The 14,972-nt window shown below is 41.2% G+C and overlaps 2 protein-coding genes across 2 annotated transcripts; both read right to left on the bottom strand.

The window, feature by feature from the left end:
* Positions 1-3,937: 3,937 nt before the first annotated feature.
* On the bottom strand, positions 3,938-6,385 carry LOC114774277 (speckle-type POZ protein A-like). The gene is made up of 8 exons (XM_028966213.1): positions 6,349-6,385; positions 6,089-6,216; positions 5,709-5,871; positions 5,508-5,563; positions 5,279-5,401; positions 4,972-5,114; positions 4,442-4,862; positions 3,938-4,226 (listed from the first exon to the last, which is right to left on the bottom strand). Exons 1-7 carry the CDS (start codon positions 6,383-6,385, stop codon positions 4,730-4,732), a joined length of 783 nt encoding a protein of 260 aa, XP_028822046.1. The 3' UTR covers positions 3,938-4,226; positions 4,442-4,729.
* A 6,059-nt stretch (positions 6,386-12,444) lies between these two features.
* LOC114774289 (speckle-type POZ protein A-like) lies at positions 12,445-14,291 on the bottom strand. Its single transcript, XM_028966224.1, has 7 exons — positions 14,228-14,291; positions 13,968-14,095; positions 13,551-13,713; positions 13,350-13,405; positions 13,121-13,243; positions 12,814-12,956; positions 12,445-12,704 (listed from the first exon to the last, which is right to left on the bottom strand). The coding sequence occupies exons 1-7, from the start codon at positions 14,262-14,264 to the stop codon at positions 12,572-12,574; spliced, it is 783 nt and encodes a 260-aa protein (XP_028822057.1). The 5' UTR covers positions 14,265-14,291; the 3' UTR covers positions 12,445-12,571.
* Between the last annotated feature and the right edge of the window lie 681 nt (positions 14,292-14,972).

Genomic DNA, 14,972 nt, shown 5'->3' with positions numbered 1-14,972 from the left:
CAAGGCGTTGTAACAAATTGACGGTTGCCAGATTGTAGTGAATAACTTTTTTTATTTTATTTGCGTCACATTTGTTCACATACGTCTGCACATCCTGAAAATTAAAGTGCAGAATCTTTATTGTGTTGTTTATTTTGGTTGAATAGTGACACTGGTGCCCGTAAAATGTAATTAAACATCCCGGAAACTAGAGCAAACACGCAAGAACTGGCAACCCAGATTGTAGCGTGCACCCTGACTGTCTTTGTAGTTTTTGTTTTGCTCGAATTCTCTTTTTGATGGCACTTTTGAACCGGACCCAATAAAAATGTTGCACTGGAGTTCTCCTTTTGGCAGTGGTCAGTCTTTTTTACTTCACAATGAGGATCAGAGAGGGTTTTCCTCACCAGACTGAAGTAATGGCACTGAAAATATATCAGTTGTAGAGCTGATGTTATAATAGTAACCCTATACGAATATTACTGGTCAGGTAAAAAGGAGGTGAACATGAAGCAGGATCAGGCAAGGAAAAGGCTGGCAGAAACCAGGGACAAAATCTCATGATGAGCAGACGCCAAACAAAATGTGCTTGTTTTCATAATGTTTTTTTGTTGCTGACATTGTGTCAAGAAGTTAACTTTACTACCATCTGTTCATGAATAATAGTATTGAAGGCGCTATGAGTAGAAGCTGGACGTTCTGTTCAATATGAGGGTGTGCAGGGTGCGTTCCCTGAAGTTGAGATGGCACCCAGAGGCAAGCAGGTGAGGTAAAGTTGGAAATCACACCCTCTGTAGATCTGTTAGAACCTGGTCATTCAGTGCTGGTGCTGAAGCTGGTGCCTTTGAGATGGTTTTAACCTCATAGCGTGCATAGATTAGATGAAGATCATCTGGAAGCAAGGGGTCAGAATGCTGCATCTGCAGTGGGGGCGGTTTTTCATAAGCGATGCAGTGCCATCAACACCCGCGACAACAGTCTTTGTGCATACTGTCTCTTTGCATCCTTAATTCCCAAATGAAGACAGCTCCTCACCACTGCATAGGCTGCAGAGTCCCCAGATGTGAATGCAGCATCCCGTGTAGTGAACGTACGTCCCCTGCCAGTCCAGGCATCTGAGTCAAATGCATTTTGAAGGTGTTTAAGTGTTTAACTGTTTCATACTCAATACGCTTGTTTATTTAGTTGATGACTGTGTCTGTGTAATCTGTGTGGATTTTGATCTGCAAACACTGTCAGTGTTGCTGAACATATGGTTGCAGACTTAGATTCTGTTGCTTTTTGCCACAAGAGGGCAGTTGAAGATCAAAAAACATATCCACATTTCATTAACACTCAACATTAATAAAATTAAGCTCACATGGGTCAACCATCTGAGATTTTAAGATAAAAGATGCCAGATTTTAGGGACACTCCTTGTTGGGATTATTATTATTAATAAAATGATCACACAAACCAATGTGAGCTCCTTCTTCATCAGCTTTGCGCAAAGGGGAGAGAGAGACCTCAGTTTCCTGCACAGTTCTCTCTTTCTCTCTCCACGTCTGCTCAGCTTCTTTTATTTGAGTACACGTACATGAGTACAGGAATCCACTCAGTACATGCAATCTAAAATAAGTGGTCACAGAGAGGGTCTTAAAGCAGTGTTTCAATCTCAGACCCAAACATCATTATGTTGAACACTATCCAGAACTGACTAGGTGTTTTGGACCTCTTGTTCACCTATGGACCATGACGTTTGAGGGAAAGCATCATTTCAAAAGGGTGATACAAAGTATTTAAAAAATGTTTTGAAAAGTCTAATATCTGTTTTTCAGACCCCACGTACAGCCTCAAATGTCCCCTCTGTTCATGTTGCAATCCTTCCTCAAAACTTTATTTATCATGACTTTTTGGAGTTAACTGAACTTATTTACAGTGGTCAGAATAGTGAGATTCTGCAGGAGTTAGAAGCTTATCTGTCTGGCTTGTCTGCAGCAGATCGCATGAATGTTATTGGGCTAATTCAGTCACATGCTGCTTTGTTCTCTGACACCCCTGTAGGTACGTCTCTCATGTAACATGATGTTGACGTTGATGGTCATGCTCCCATCAGGCAGCACCCGTATCGGCTGAATCCAACAAAACTGTAAGATGGTACATCGCAGGAACATGATGTTTCTGTGCTTTTGTTTTGCATGGAGATTCAACACCTCCGTTTTCCATATCTTTGTCAAATGGCAAGAGGTGTGAAATGCCTGCCACAGGTTCTTGTGATACCCCGCCCTGCCTTTGTCTGCCCCAAACGGGAGACCACGGGGGGCAGGACTAGACAGAAACAACACATTCTGATTGGTCGGTGACAACTTCCTGTGGGCCAAATGTATAAAGGATTGTTCACTTGTGGTCAGGGACTTTCTTTATCTTTTCTATTGGAAGCTGAGGGAAATTTTCCCATCAGTAACTGAGTCTTTCCTATTTCACCTATTTTTCTCATGGCTTCTCTCTCTTTCTCTCTCTCTCTCCCTTTACTCTTTCGTTTCATCTTGGCTTTCTCTGTAATATTGGTACCTTTTTACATACAATATTCACATGTAAGTGCAATAATAATTTACTGGTGTTAATAAATTAGAAACTGCTCATCCTTTTAACCTCTATTGTGCCATGCCTCTTTCTGCCAGGTAACATCAAGTTGGAGTGGTTTGAATACAGTGCTTTTGTAAGTAGAGAGAGAGAGTTTTTTTACTCCACTCTCCCCAGTTTTTACAAAGCGAACAGTGATGCAGTCTGAGGTGAACTTGTTGGAGAACAAGCTGGCTGTGTAGAGTTAGTGGCTGTGGAGTAGTCCGTGCCTACTGGTCCCTAAGCCTGACAAGACATTTTGGTTCCGTACTGATTACAGAAAGGTTAATGCGGTAACTAAGCCAGATTCATTTCCATGAGGAAGAAGGAATAGGGTGGAAATACACAAGACAGATGCCCTGTTTGCAGTAGCCATCGACTCTGTGCTTCTTCGTGGCCTGACTGCTTTGTTTGTCTTTGTGTCGAGATTTAATTGTATGTCTTTCTGTTTATTAAAAATTGGTACCGTTTCTCTCCCTCTTTCCTTGTTGTTTACGTTCCTGTCCTAAACCAGGACGTAACAGACCAGAGAATTGTGTTTCTCATATTCTGAGCGCCCTCCAGGTGCCTTTGGTCAAACTCCAGGCGGGCTGCCATGTGCCTTTTACTAAGGAGTGGTTTAGTAGGCCATTATTATTTTGTGTTCACTGGGACCTTAAAGTAAGTGGTACCCTGTATGACATTGTAGTCTCCCTAGTGTCTTATGTTGTAAACTTTTAGTCCAAAAATAACTGATCTCCAAGACATTTTTGAGACAATGAATCACACAGTCCAGAAAAAGGGAATAAAAAGGTTTTTATTTGTATTAATGTAAATTTACAATAAGGTATACTGTAATAAACTAACATTTAAAACAGGGTATGTTCAAGTGTACTGTAATGGTGTGTGTGTATTAATAAAATAAATGACAATAATATTAAAATGAATGAATGAATAAAATAAAACAGTGGTGGAGTGGTTAGTAAGATGGAAAGCAGGATCTGATGTCCTGTGTGGTAAAGACTTGCCACGGTGTCGCCCCGGACCAACATCTTGGCCACTCCACCACCCCCCACTCTGGGGACAAAGTTTTGTCTGTTTTTTTACACAACACTGTGGCCAGTCTAGTGTTAGACTGGATGTTTGTGTGTTCAGGATAGGTGTTGTAAAATGTTGTGTGTGTAAATTATGTAATAAATGACCAAATAAAATAAAAAACACATAAACAAAATCAACACAAATAATCAAATAAACAAAAATAAATAAACAAAGAGACAAAGTAACAGTACATTAATAAATTAATAGACAGATACACAGACGCATAGACAGACAGACAGACAGAGAGTGCTAGAGTGGTTAGTAAGAAGGAGAGCAGGATTTGATCTCCTGCGTGGTAAAGACTTGCCACGGTGTCGCCCCGGACCAACGTCTTGGCCACTCCACCACCCCCCGCTCTGGGGACAAAGTTTTCTCTGTTTTTTACACAACACCGTGGCCAGCCTAGTGTGAGACTGGATGTTGGTGCTCAGGATAAGTGTAGTAAAATTTAAATCGTGTATGTAATGGTGTAATTACTAAACAAATTAAAATATAATAAAAAATAAACAAAGAAACAAATGAAGCAGTTGATCTTTCTGGTTCCTTTGGTCCTTTGGATCAGGGTTTTCCTGTGTGGGAACAAATGGATTCCTAACATAAAATAGGTTTCTACCCGGCCTAAAAATACTGTTTTTAATAATATTTTTAAATATTTTTAATGGTGTTTTTTAAATGACTTATAACTAATAAAGCACATTGGTTTCCTACTCCATTTTTCCAAACAAATGCATACTAATAGAATAACTGTTGGAATAGAATTAGCAGAAAAGCAGAACTTCTTTACCTGGTTTGTCAGGTACAATAAGATCCAGTCCATCTGCTGTGGGGTGTCCTGGATGAGTCCATAAAGCAAACTGATGAGTTTGATCCATCCATCCATCCATTCAGCTGGCTGTCCTGGTCCTAAAATATACAAATATACATTTGACTACAATAACATCTCTACTCTATAAATATCTACTCTACTGAACAGAAAATCATAAGACATACTTTAACTGATCATCTGGTTCTAAAACCTTACAGCATCTACATTTTTTACAAGTAAGTACACTGTGGTAAGAAATTAAAGAAGTTAAAAAAGCCTCTGGCGTTTAACTGGCGGTTCGCTGGCCTCAGCCAGGGAACTATACAAATCCACTATAAGGTTTGGATGGTCTTGCGTCAGGATCATCCACCCGTTGGTCTTCATAACCGCTTCAGCATTACTACAACAAAAGACATAAATAATGAATTTAGATTTGGATAAATAATTATTCTACTAGAGTACATGCTGTGGAGATTTGAGATCAGGATGTAGATGGAATTGTCATTTACAAGTTGATGAAGGTGAGGGCATCTTGTTTCAAGTGCCGGGCTCGGTAGAGGTCGCCCAGAATCAGGTTCTCTGCAGCACTGGCTACGTCGAGTCTGCTGCAAAGTGCATCCTCACAGATGAGCTTTAGATGATCCAAGCAGTGCTGAGGGGAAGAAAGAGAGAGAGTTACACATAGTGCTATAACCTGGAGATGTGCTCTGTGTGCGCTGATAGTGAGGGGTTAAGAGTGAGTCTGAGAAAGTTATAGTAATCAATAATAGAAACCATCATCTCTTTGTTTTGAAGGTGGATGTGTGCACGAGCTACCATGTCTGCTGCAGCAATGAGCTTTGAGGCCATCTGGTGAACGTTGGGAGATGTTCCGGTGTAGATATACGTAATCATCTCCTCCAAGATGTCGGCCTCCATATCCTTGATGTCCACGCGGCCCTAGAGGGGAAAGCATAACTTAAAAACACTGCTGTAATAAACTGTAAGAGAAAAAGTGGTGTTTAGACTGATCAGCTGAGATATATGGGAAAGACGATTGACTCACCGTTTGGTTCTCTTTCGTGTTATTCATAAACATGCTATGAAAGACGGGACAGCGGGCTGATAAGAGACACAGAAAGAGAGGAGTCAGTATTAGATCAATTTCTGCCTAGAAGTATACTAATTGTCAATATTCTAGCAAATACACTGTGAGTCTCTGTGTTTTTTCTTCTATTAATATATTTTCACGTGGCGACTGTGTTACCTGCTAGGATGGCTTTGTGGGCCTTAAACTCTTGACCAGCCACAGACAGGATGCAGTCAGAATGCAACGATGTGTCCCACAGCTCTCGAAGCTCCTCTGCCATGTTGGGTTCCTGCTTCTTCACCTGTGGCGTGGAGGCGTCCGGATCAATCTCCACTGTAAACTGCAACAATCCAACTCAGCAGTTAGTACAGTCCAGCTACAGAAACTGACACTTAAACACACACAAGCTGAGGATATAATAAAAATGTCTGCAATTAGATTTATACAAACTAACAGAATCCCGCTGATGCAACAGTTCATCTTTACATCGACCAGACAGATCATGTTTACTGACACCAGTCACATGGGAAACCAATGTGGCAGCCAATGAGACTTACTTCACAGGTGAGGGTGAGCGTGTCATCCTTTAAGAACCCCAAGTCGTCATCCAGGATGTCACTCCTGTGTACGAAGTCTGGGAATCCTAGCTTGTCGTTCTCATACATCCTGGTGTCGTACTGATTTACTGTAACACAGAAACACACAGACAGGTCATCGCAGCGCTGCAGTCCAGCATTAAAATAATATACAATCATCTGTGTTTACAGATCGTTTTTATCAGAAAATAGTTTGTCTTAAACAAACAAGGTAAACTTACCCAAGGAAAATTCCTCCTCTCCCTCGGCATTGAGCATGGCTAGTTTACAACTAACCCGCACACCTCTGTCTGACCAGAACGAGATAGAATGACAGGTAGCTCTCGTAGTCAGGCTCCATGCCATTGGGGAACAACTGCAGACACCTGAGAATGCAGAGAGGAAGGAAGGAGTGAGAAAATGATCAGCTCCCAGAAAAACGAATGAAGAACTTCAAATGAAGAACTAAGACCAACACCTACCATTGCAGATCTCCACTGGGGTTGGAAATTGTGGAGCTCATGATGGGGACACCATTCACATCGTCAGCAAAGCTGAAGCTGCTGATGGTCCAGACGTATGAATATTTGTCCACTTGGCGCTGAGAGGGCAAATTGTATATATTTTGTCATTCGTTTGCACATTTATTTAACAAATCAAGCAGCAGATCTCAACACAGTTCACTGCAACAACAGAGAGGGAGTGAGCAATGCATTCTAAAATATACAGACAATTATGTATTTGCCTCACAGATGTGCACATACCTGAGTGTGGTCGTAGCTGAGGGCCATTTTGAGGATCTAATGAATCCTTCAGTGGTCCCTCTCAGGTCTCTCCCTCGCTGGAATCTCTCTCAGGTCTCTCCCTCGCTGGAATCTCTCTCAGGTCTCTCCCTCGCTGGAATCTCTCTCTGTAGAATCTCTTGCAAGAATCACTGTTCAGGAATCTCTGAAGAATAGTCTCTGATCACTAATAATCTGCAATGATGGAGAAAATGACATTGACAAAACACACTCATAGAAATACAGGCTGTGATGGTGTAACATGAGGGGACACTGAAAACATCTATTCGCTGTATCTACACTTGTTTGTTCATTTTTACACACTCTACAGAGTTTTGAAACGTGAATGTGAAACGTGAAGATGAGCAGACCTCTGGGTTTTGAGCACAATAAACATTCGTCTCGCGTCCTTTGAAGCACCTCTTACAACTAAATCGCGCTAAACTCAAATCGCTCACAGGTTGATATTTATTTGGCTTCGAGTCTCTCTGCAAGTTAATGGCAGTTGTTTCAATAAATAAAACTTCCAAAACACGAGCCCTGCCGATCAAGTGAAAATTATGCTCGTTCTGATGCTTTTATCATCGATAGTTTTGCTCTCAAAACACAAAGAGGTGACTTGGGAAGTAGAGCGAGTTTACAGGCTAGCCAGCCCGCTAATGCTAATACCATCTCAAATTTTGTTGGTACTCACCAAAAGTGCTGCCGCTCAGTGCTGTTTTATGTTGAAACTGAGTAGAATTCACATGATTTGTGTTTATAAAACGCGGTTACTATGACAACGACTCTATACGTCCTTCACAACAAAACAACCTGTAATTGTATTTTATTATATATAAAGGAGATCAAGATAAAACTAAAAGTTCTCATGTTGATCATATACTGTCAAAGAAAACAAAAGCCATATTTTAGGATGAGGGGTTGACATTTTTATAAAAATGAAGCTCAAGCACAAGGCGTTGTAACAAATTGACGGTTGCCAGATTGTAGTGAATAACTTTTTTTATTTTATTTGCGTCACATTTGTTCACATACGTCTGCACATCCTGAAAATTAAAGTGCAGAATCTTTATTGTGTTGTTTATTTTGGTTGAATAGTGACATTGGTGCCCGTAAAATGTAATTAAACATCCCGGAAACTAGAGCAAACACGCAAGAACTGGCAACCCAGATTGTAGCGTGCACCCTGACTGTCTTTGTAGTTTTTGTTTTGCTCAAATTCTCTTTTTGATTGCACTTTTGAACCGGACCCAATAAAAATGTTGCACTGGAGTTCTCCTTTCGGCAGTGGTCAGTCTTTTTTACTTCACAATGAGGATCAGAGAGGGTTTTCCTCACCAGACTGAAGTAATGGCACTGAAAATATATCAGTTGTAGAGCTGATGTTATAATAGTAACCCTATACGAATATTACTGGTCAGGTAAAAAGGAGGTGAACATGAAGCAGGATCAGGCAAGGAAAAGGCTGGCAGAAACCAGGGACAAAATCTCATGATGAGCAGACGCCAAACAAAATGTGCTTGTTTTCATAATGTTTTTTTGTTGCTGACATTGTGTCAAGAAGTTAACTTTACTACCATCTGTTCATGAATAATAGTATTGAAGGCGCTATGAGTAGAAGCTGGACGTTCTGTTCAATATGAGGGTGTGCAGGGTGCGTTCCCTGAAGTTGAGATGGCACCCAGAGGCAAGCAGGTGAGGTAAAGTTGGAAATCACACCCTCTGTAGATCTGTTAGAACCTGGTCATTCAGTGCTGGTGCTGAAGCTGGTGCCTTTGAGATGGTTTTAACCTCATAGCGTGCATAGATTAGATGAAGATCATCTGGAAGCAAGGGGTCAGAATGCTGCATCCGCAGTGGGGGCGGTTTTTCATAAGCGATGCAGTGCCATCAACACCCGCGACAACAGTCTTTGTGCATACTGTCTCTTTGCATCCTTAATTCCCAAATGAAGACAGCTCCTCACCACTGCATAGGCTGCAGAGTCCCCAGATGTGAATGCAGCATCCCGTGTAGTGAACGTACGTCCCCTGCCAGTCCAGGCATCTGAGTCAAATGCATTTTGAAGGTGTTTAAGTGTTTAACTGTTTCATACTCAATACGCTTGTTTATTTAGTTGATGACTGTGTCTGTGTAATCTGTGTGGATTTTGATCTGCAAACACTGTCAGTGTTGCTGAACATATGGTTGCAGACATAGATTCTGTTGCTTTTTGCCACAAGAGGGCAGTTGAAGATCAAAAAACATATCCACATTTCATTAACACTCAACATTAATAAAATTAAGCTCACATGGGTCAACCATCTGAGATTTTATGATAAAAGATGCCAGATTTTAGGGACACTCCTTGTTGGGATTATTATTATTAATAAAATGATCACACAAACCAATGTGAGCTCCTTCTTCATCAGCTTTGCGCAAAGGGGAGAGAGAGACCTCAGTTTCCTGCACAGTTCTCTCTTTCTCTCTCCACGTCTGCTCAGCTTCTTTTATTTGAGTACACGTACATGAGTACAGGAATCCACTCAGTACATGCAATCTAAAATAAGTGGTCACAGAGAGGGTCTTAAAGCAGTGTTTCAATCTCAGACCCAAACATCATTATGTTGAACACTATCCAGAACTGACTAGGTGTTTTGGACCTCTTGTTCACCTATGGACCATGACGTTTGAGGGAAAGCATCATTTCAAAAAGGTGATACAAAGTATTTAAAAAATGTTTTGAAAAGTCTAATATCTGTTTTTCAGACCCCACGTACAGCCTCAAATGTCCCCTCTGTTCATGTTGCAATCCTTCCTCAAAACTTTATTTATCATGACTTTTTGGAGTTAACTGAACTTATTTACAGTGGTCAGAATAGTGAGATTCTGCAGGAGTTAGAAGCTTATCTGTCTGGCTTGTCTGCAGCAGATCGCATGCATGTTATTGGGCTAATTCAGTCACATGCTGCTTTGTTCTCTGACACCCCTGTAGGTACGTCTCTCATGTAACATGATGTTGACGTTGATGGTCATGCTCCCATCAGGCAGCACCCGTATCGGCTGAATCCAACAAAACTGTAAGATGGTACATCGCAGGAACATGATGTTTCTGTGCTTTTGTTTTGCATGGAGATTCAACACCTCCGTTTTCCATATCTTTGTCAAATGGCAAGAGGTGTGAAATGCCTGCCACAGGTTCTTGTGATACCCCGCCCTGCCTTTGTCTGCCCCAAACGGGAGACCACGGGGGGCAGGACTAGACAGAACAACACATTCTGATTGGTCGGTGACAACTTCCTGTGGGCCAAATGTATAAAGGATTGTTCACTTGTGGTCAGGGACTTTCTTTATCTTTTCTATTGGAAGCTGAGGGAAATTTTCCCATCAGTAACTGAGTCTTTCCTATTTCACCTATTTTTCTCATGGCTTCTCTCTCTTTCTCTCTCTCTCTCCCTTTACTCTTTCGTTTCATCTTGGCTTTCTCTGTAATATTGGTACCTTTTTACATACAATATTCACATGTAAGTGCAATAATAATTTACTGGTGTTAATAAATTAGAAACTGCTCATCCTTTTAACCTCTATTGTGCCATGCCTCTTTCTGCCAGGTAACATCAAGTTGGAGTGGTTTGAATACAGTGCTTTTGTAAGTAGAGAGAGAGAGTTTTTTTACTCCACTCTCCCCAGTTTTTACAAAGCGAACAGTGATGCAGTCTGTGGTGAACTTGTTGGAGAACAAGCTGGCTGTGTAGAGTTAGTGGCTGTGGAGTAGTCCGTGCCTACTGGTCCCTAAGCCTGACAAGACATTTTGGTTCCGTACTGATTACAGAAAGGTTAATGCGGTAACTAAGCCAGATTCATTTCCATGAGGAAGAAGGAATAGGGTGGAAATACACAAGACAGATGCCCTGTTTGCAGTAGCCATCGACTCTGTGCTTCTTCGTGGCCTGACTGCTTTGTTTGTCTTTGTGTCGAGATTTAATTGTATGTCTTTCTGTTTATTAAAAATTGGTACCGTTTCTCTCCCTCTTTCCTTGTTGTTTACGTTCCTGTCCTAAACCAGGACGTAACAGACCAGAGAATTGTGTTTCTCATATTCTGAGCGCCCTCCAGGTGCCTTTGGTCAAACTCCAGGCGGGCTGCCATGTGCTTTTTACTAAGGAGTGGTTTAGTAGGCCATTATTATTTTGTGTTCACTGGGACCTTAAAGTAAGTGGTACCCTGTATGACATTGTAGTCTCCCTAGTGTCTTATGTTGTAAACTTTTAGTCCAAAAATAACTGATCTCCAAGACATTTTTGAGAGAATGAATCACACAGTCCAGAAAAAGGGAATAAAAAGGTTTTTATTTCTATTAATGTAAATTTACAATAAGGTATACTGTAATAAACTAACATTTAAAACAGGGTATGTTCAAGTGTACTGTAATGGTGTGTGTGTATTAATAAAATAAATGACAATAATATTAAAATGAATGAATGAATAAAATAAAACAGTGGTGGAGTGGTTAGTAAGATGGAAAGCAGGATCTGATGTCCTGTGTGGTAAAGACTTGCCACGGTGTCGCCCCGGACCAACATCTTGGCCACTCCACCACCCCCCACTCTGGGGACAAAGTTTTGTCTGTTTTTTTACACAACACCGTGGCCAGTCTAGTGTTAGACTGGATGTTTGTGTGTTCAGGATAGGTGTTGTAAAATGTTGTGTGTGTAAATTATGTAATAAATGACCAAATAAAATAAAAAACACATAAACAAAATCAACACAAATAATCAAATAAACAAAAATAAATAAACAAAGAGACAAAGTAACAGTACATTAATAAATTAATAGACAGATACACAGACGCATAGACAGACAGACAGACAGAGAGTGCTAGAGTGGTTAGTAAGAAGGAGAGCAGGATTTGATCTCCTGCGTGGTAATAAAGACTTGCCACGGTGTCGCCCCGGACCAACGTCTTGGCCACTCCACCACCCCCCGCTCTGGGGACAAAGTTTTCTCTGTTTTTTACACAACACCGTGGCCAGCCTAGTGTGAGACTGGATGTTGGTGCTCAGGATAAGTGTAGTAAAATTTAAATCGTGTATGTAATGGTGTAATTACTAAACAAATTAAAATATAATAAAAAATAAACAAAGAAACAAATGAAGCAGTTGATCTTTCTGGTTCCTTTGGTCCTTTGGATCAGGGTTTTCCTGTGTGGGAACAAATGTATTCCTAACATAAAATAGGTTTCTACCCGGCCTAAAAATACTGTTTTTAATAATATTTTTAAATATTTTTAATGGTGTTTTTTAAATGACTTATAACTAATAAAGCACATTGGTTTCCTACTCCATTTTTCCAAACAAATGCATACTAATAGAATAACTGTTGGAATAGAATTAGCAGAAAAGCAGAACTTCTTTACCTGGTTTGTCAGGTACAATAAGATCCAGTCCATCTGCTGTGGGGTGTCCTGGATGAGTCCATAAAGCAAACTGATGAGTTTGATCCATCCATCCATCCATCCAGCTGGCTGTCCTGGTCCTAAAATATACAAATATACATTTGACTACAATAACATCTCTACTCTATAAATATCTACTCTACTGAACAGAAAATCATAAGACATACTTTAACTGATCATCTGGTTCTAAAACCTTACAGCATCTACATTTTTTACAAGTAAGTACACTGTGGTAAGAAATTAAAGAAGTTAAAAAAGCCTCTGGCGTTTAACTGGCGGTTCGCTGGCCTCAGCCAGGGAACTATACAAATCCACTATAAGGTTTGGATGGTCTTGCGTCAGGATCATCCACCCGTTGGTCTTCATAACCGCTTCAGCATTACTACAACAAAAGACATAAATAATGAATTTAGATTTGGATAAATAATTATTCTACTAGAGTACATGCTGTGGAGATTTGAGATCAGGATGTAGATGGAATTGTCATTTACAAGTTGATGAAGGTGAGGGCATCTTGTTTCAAGTGCCGGGCTCGGTAGAGGTCGCCCAGAATCAGGTTCTCTGCAGCACTGGCTACGTCGAGTCTGCTGCAAAGTGCATCCTCACAGATGAGCTTTAGATGATCCAAGCAGTGCTGAGGGGAAGAAAGAGAGAGAGTTACACATAGTGCTATAACCTGGAGATGTGCTCTGTGTGCGCTGATAGTGAGGGGTTAAGAGTGAGTCTGAGAAAGTTATAGTAATCAATGATAGAAACCATCATCTCTTTGTTTTGAAGGTGGATGTGTGCACGAGCTACCATGTCTGCTGCAGCAATGAGCTTTGAGGCCATCTGGTGAACGTTGGGAGATGTTCCGGTGTAGATATACGTAATCATCTCCTCCAAAATGTCGGCCTCCATATCCTTGATGTCCACGCGGCCCTAGAGGGGAAAGCATAACTTAAAAACACTGCTGTAATAAACTGTAAGAGAAAAAGTGGTGTTTAGACTGATCAGCTGAGATATATGGGAAAGACGATTGACTCACCGTTTGGTTCTCTTTCGTGTTATTCATAAACATGCTATGAAAGACGGGACAGCGGGCTGATAAGAGACACAGAAAGAGAGGAGTCAGTATTAGATCAATTTCTGCCTAGAAGTATACTAATTGTCAATATTCTAGCAAATACACTGTGAGTCTCTGTGTTTTTTCTTCTATTAATATATTTTCACGTGGCGACTGTGTTACCTGCTAGGATGGCTTTGTGGGCCTTAAACTCTTGACCAGCCACAGACAGGATGCAGTCAGAATGCAACGATGTGTCCCACAGCTCTCGAAGCTCCTCTGCCATGTTGGGTTCCTGCTTCTTCACCTGTGGCGTGGAGGCGTCCGGATCAATCTCCACTGTAAACTGCAACAATCCAACTCAGCAGTTAGTACAGTCCAGCTACAGAAACTGACACTTAAACACACACAAGCTGAGGATATAATAAAAATGTCTGCAATTAGATTTATACAAACTAACAGAATCCCGCTGATGTTTTAGAAAGACACAGCAGCTTCAGACAATCACGGTGCAACAGTTCATCTTTACATCGACCAGACAGATCATGTTTACTGACACCAGTCACATGGGAAACCAATGTGGCAGCCAATGAGACTTACTTCACAGGTGAGGGTGAGCGTGTCATCCTTTAAGAACCCCAAGTCGTCATCCAGGATGTCACTCCTGTGTACGAAGTCTGGGAATCCTAGCTTGTCGTTCTCATACATCCTGGTGTCGTACTGATTTACTGTAACACAGCAACACACAGACAGGTCATCTCAGCGCTGCAGTCCAGCATTAAAATAATATACAATCATCTGTGTTTACAGATCGTTTTTATCAGAAAATAGTTTGTCTTAAACAAACAAGGTAAACTTACCCAAGGAAAATTCCTCCTGTCCCTCGGCATTGAGCATGGCTAGTTTACAACTAACCCGCACACCTCTGTCTCACCAGAACGAAATAGAATGACAGGTAGCTCTCGTAGTCAGGCTCCATGCCATTGGGGAACAACTGCAGACACCTGAGAATGCAGAGAGGAAGGAAGGAGTGAGAAAATGATCAGCTCCCAGAAAAACGAATGAAGAACTTCAAATGAAGAACTAAGACCAACACCTACCATTGCAGATCTCCACTGGGGTTGGAAATTGTGGAGCTCATGATGGGGACACCATTCACATCGTCAGCAAAGCTGAAGCTGCTGATGGTCCAGACGTATGAATATTTGTCCACTTGGCGCTGAGAGGGCAAATTGTATATATTTTGTCATTCGTTTGCACATTTATTTAACAAATCAAGCAGCAGATCTCAACACAGTTCACTGCAACAACAGAGAGGGAGTGAGCAATGCATTCTAAAATATACAGACAATTATGTATTTGCCTCACAGATGTGCACATACCTGAGTGTGGTCGTAGCTGAGGGCCATTTTGAGGATCTAATGAATCCTTCAGTGGTCCCTCTCAGGTCTCTCCCTCGCTGGAATCTCTCTCAGTGATCTCTCCCTCGCTGGAATCTCTCTCAGGTCTCTCCCTCGCTGGAATCTCTCTCTGTAGAATCTCTTGCAGGAATCACTGTTCAGGAATCTCTGAAGAATAGTCTCTGATCACTAATAATCTGCAATG

This window comes from Denticeps clupeoides, unplaced genomic scaffold (genome assembly GCF_900700375.1).
Source record: "Denticeps clupeoides unplaced genomic scaffold, fDenClu1.1, whole genome shotgun sequence".
NCBI lineage: Eukaryota > Metazoa > Chordata > Actinopteri > Clupeiformes > Denticipitidae > Denticeps > Denticeps clupeoides.
This window is presented reverse-complemented; position numbering and strand designations above follow the sequence as displayed.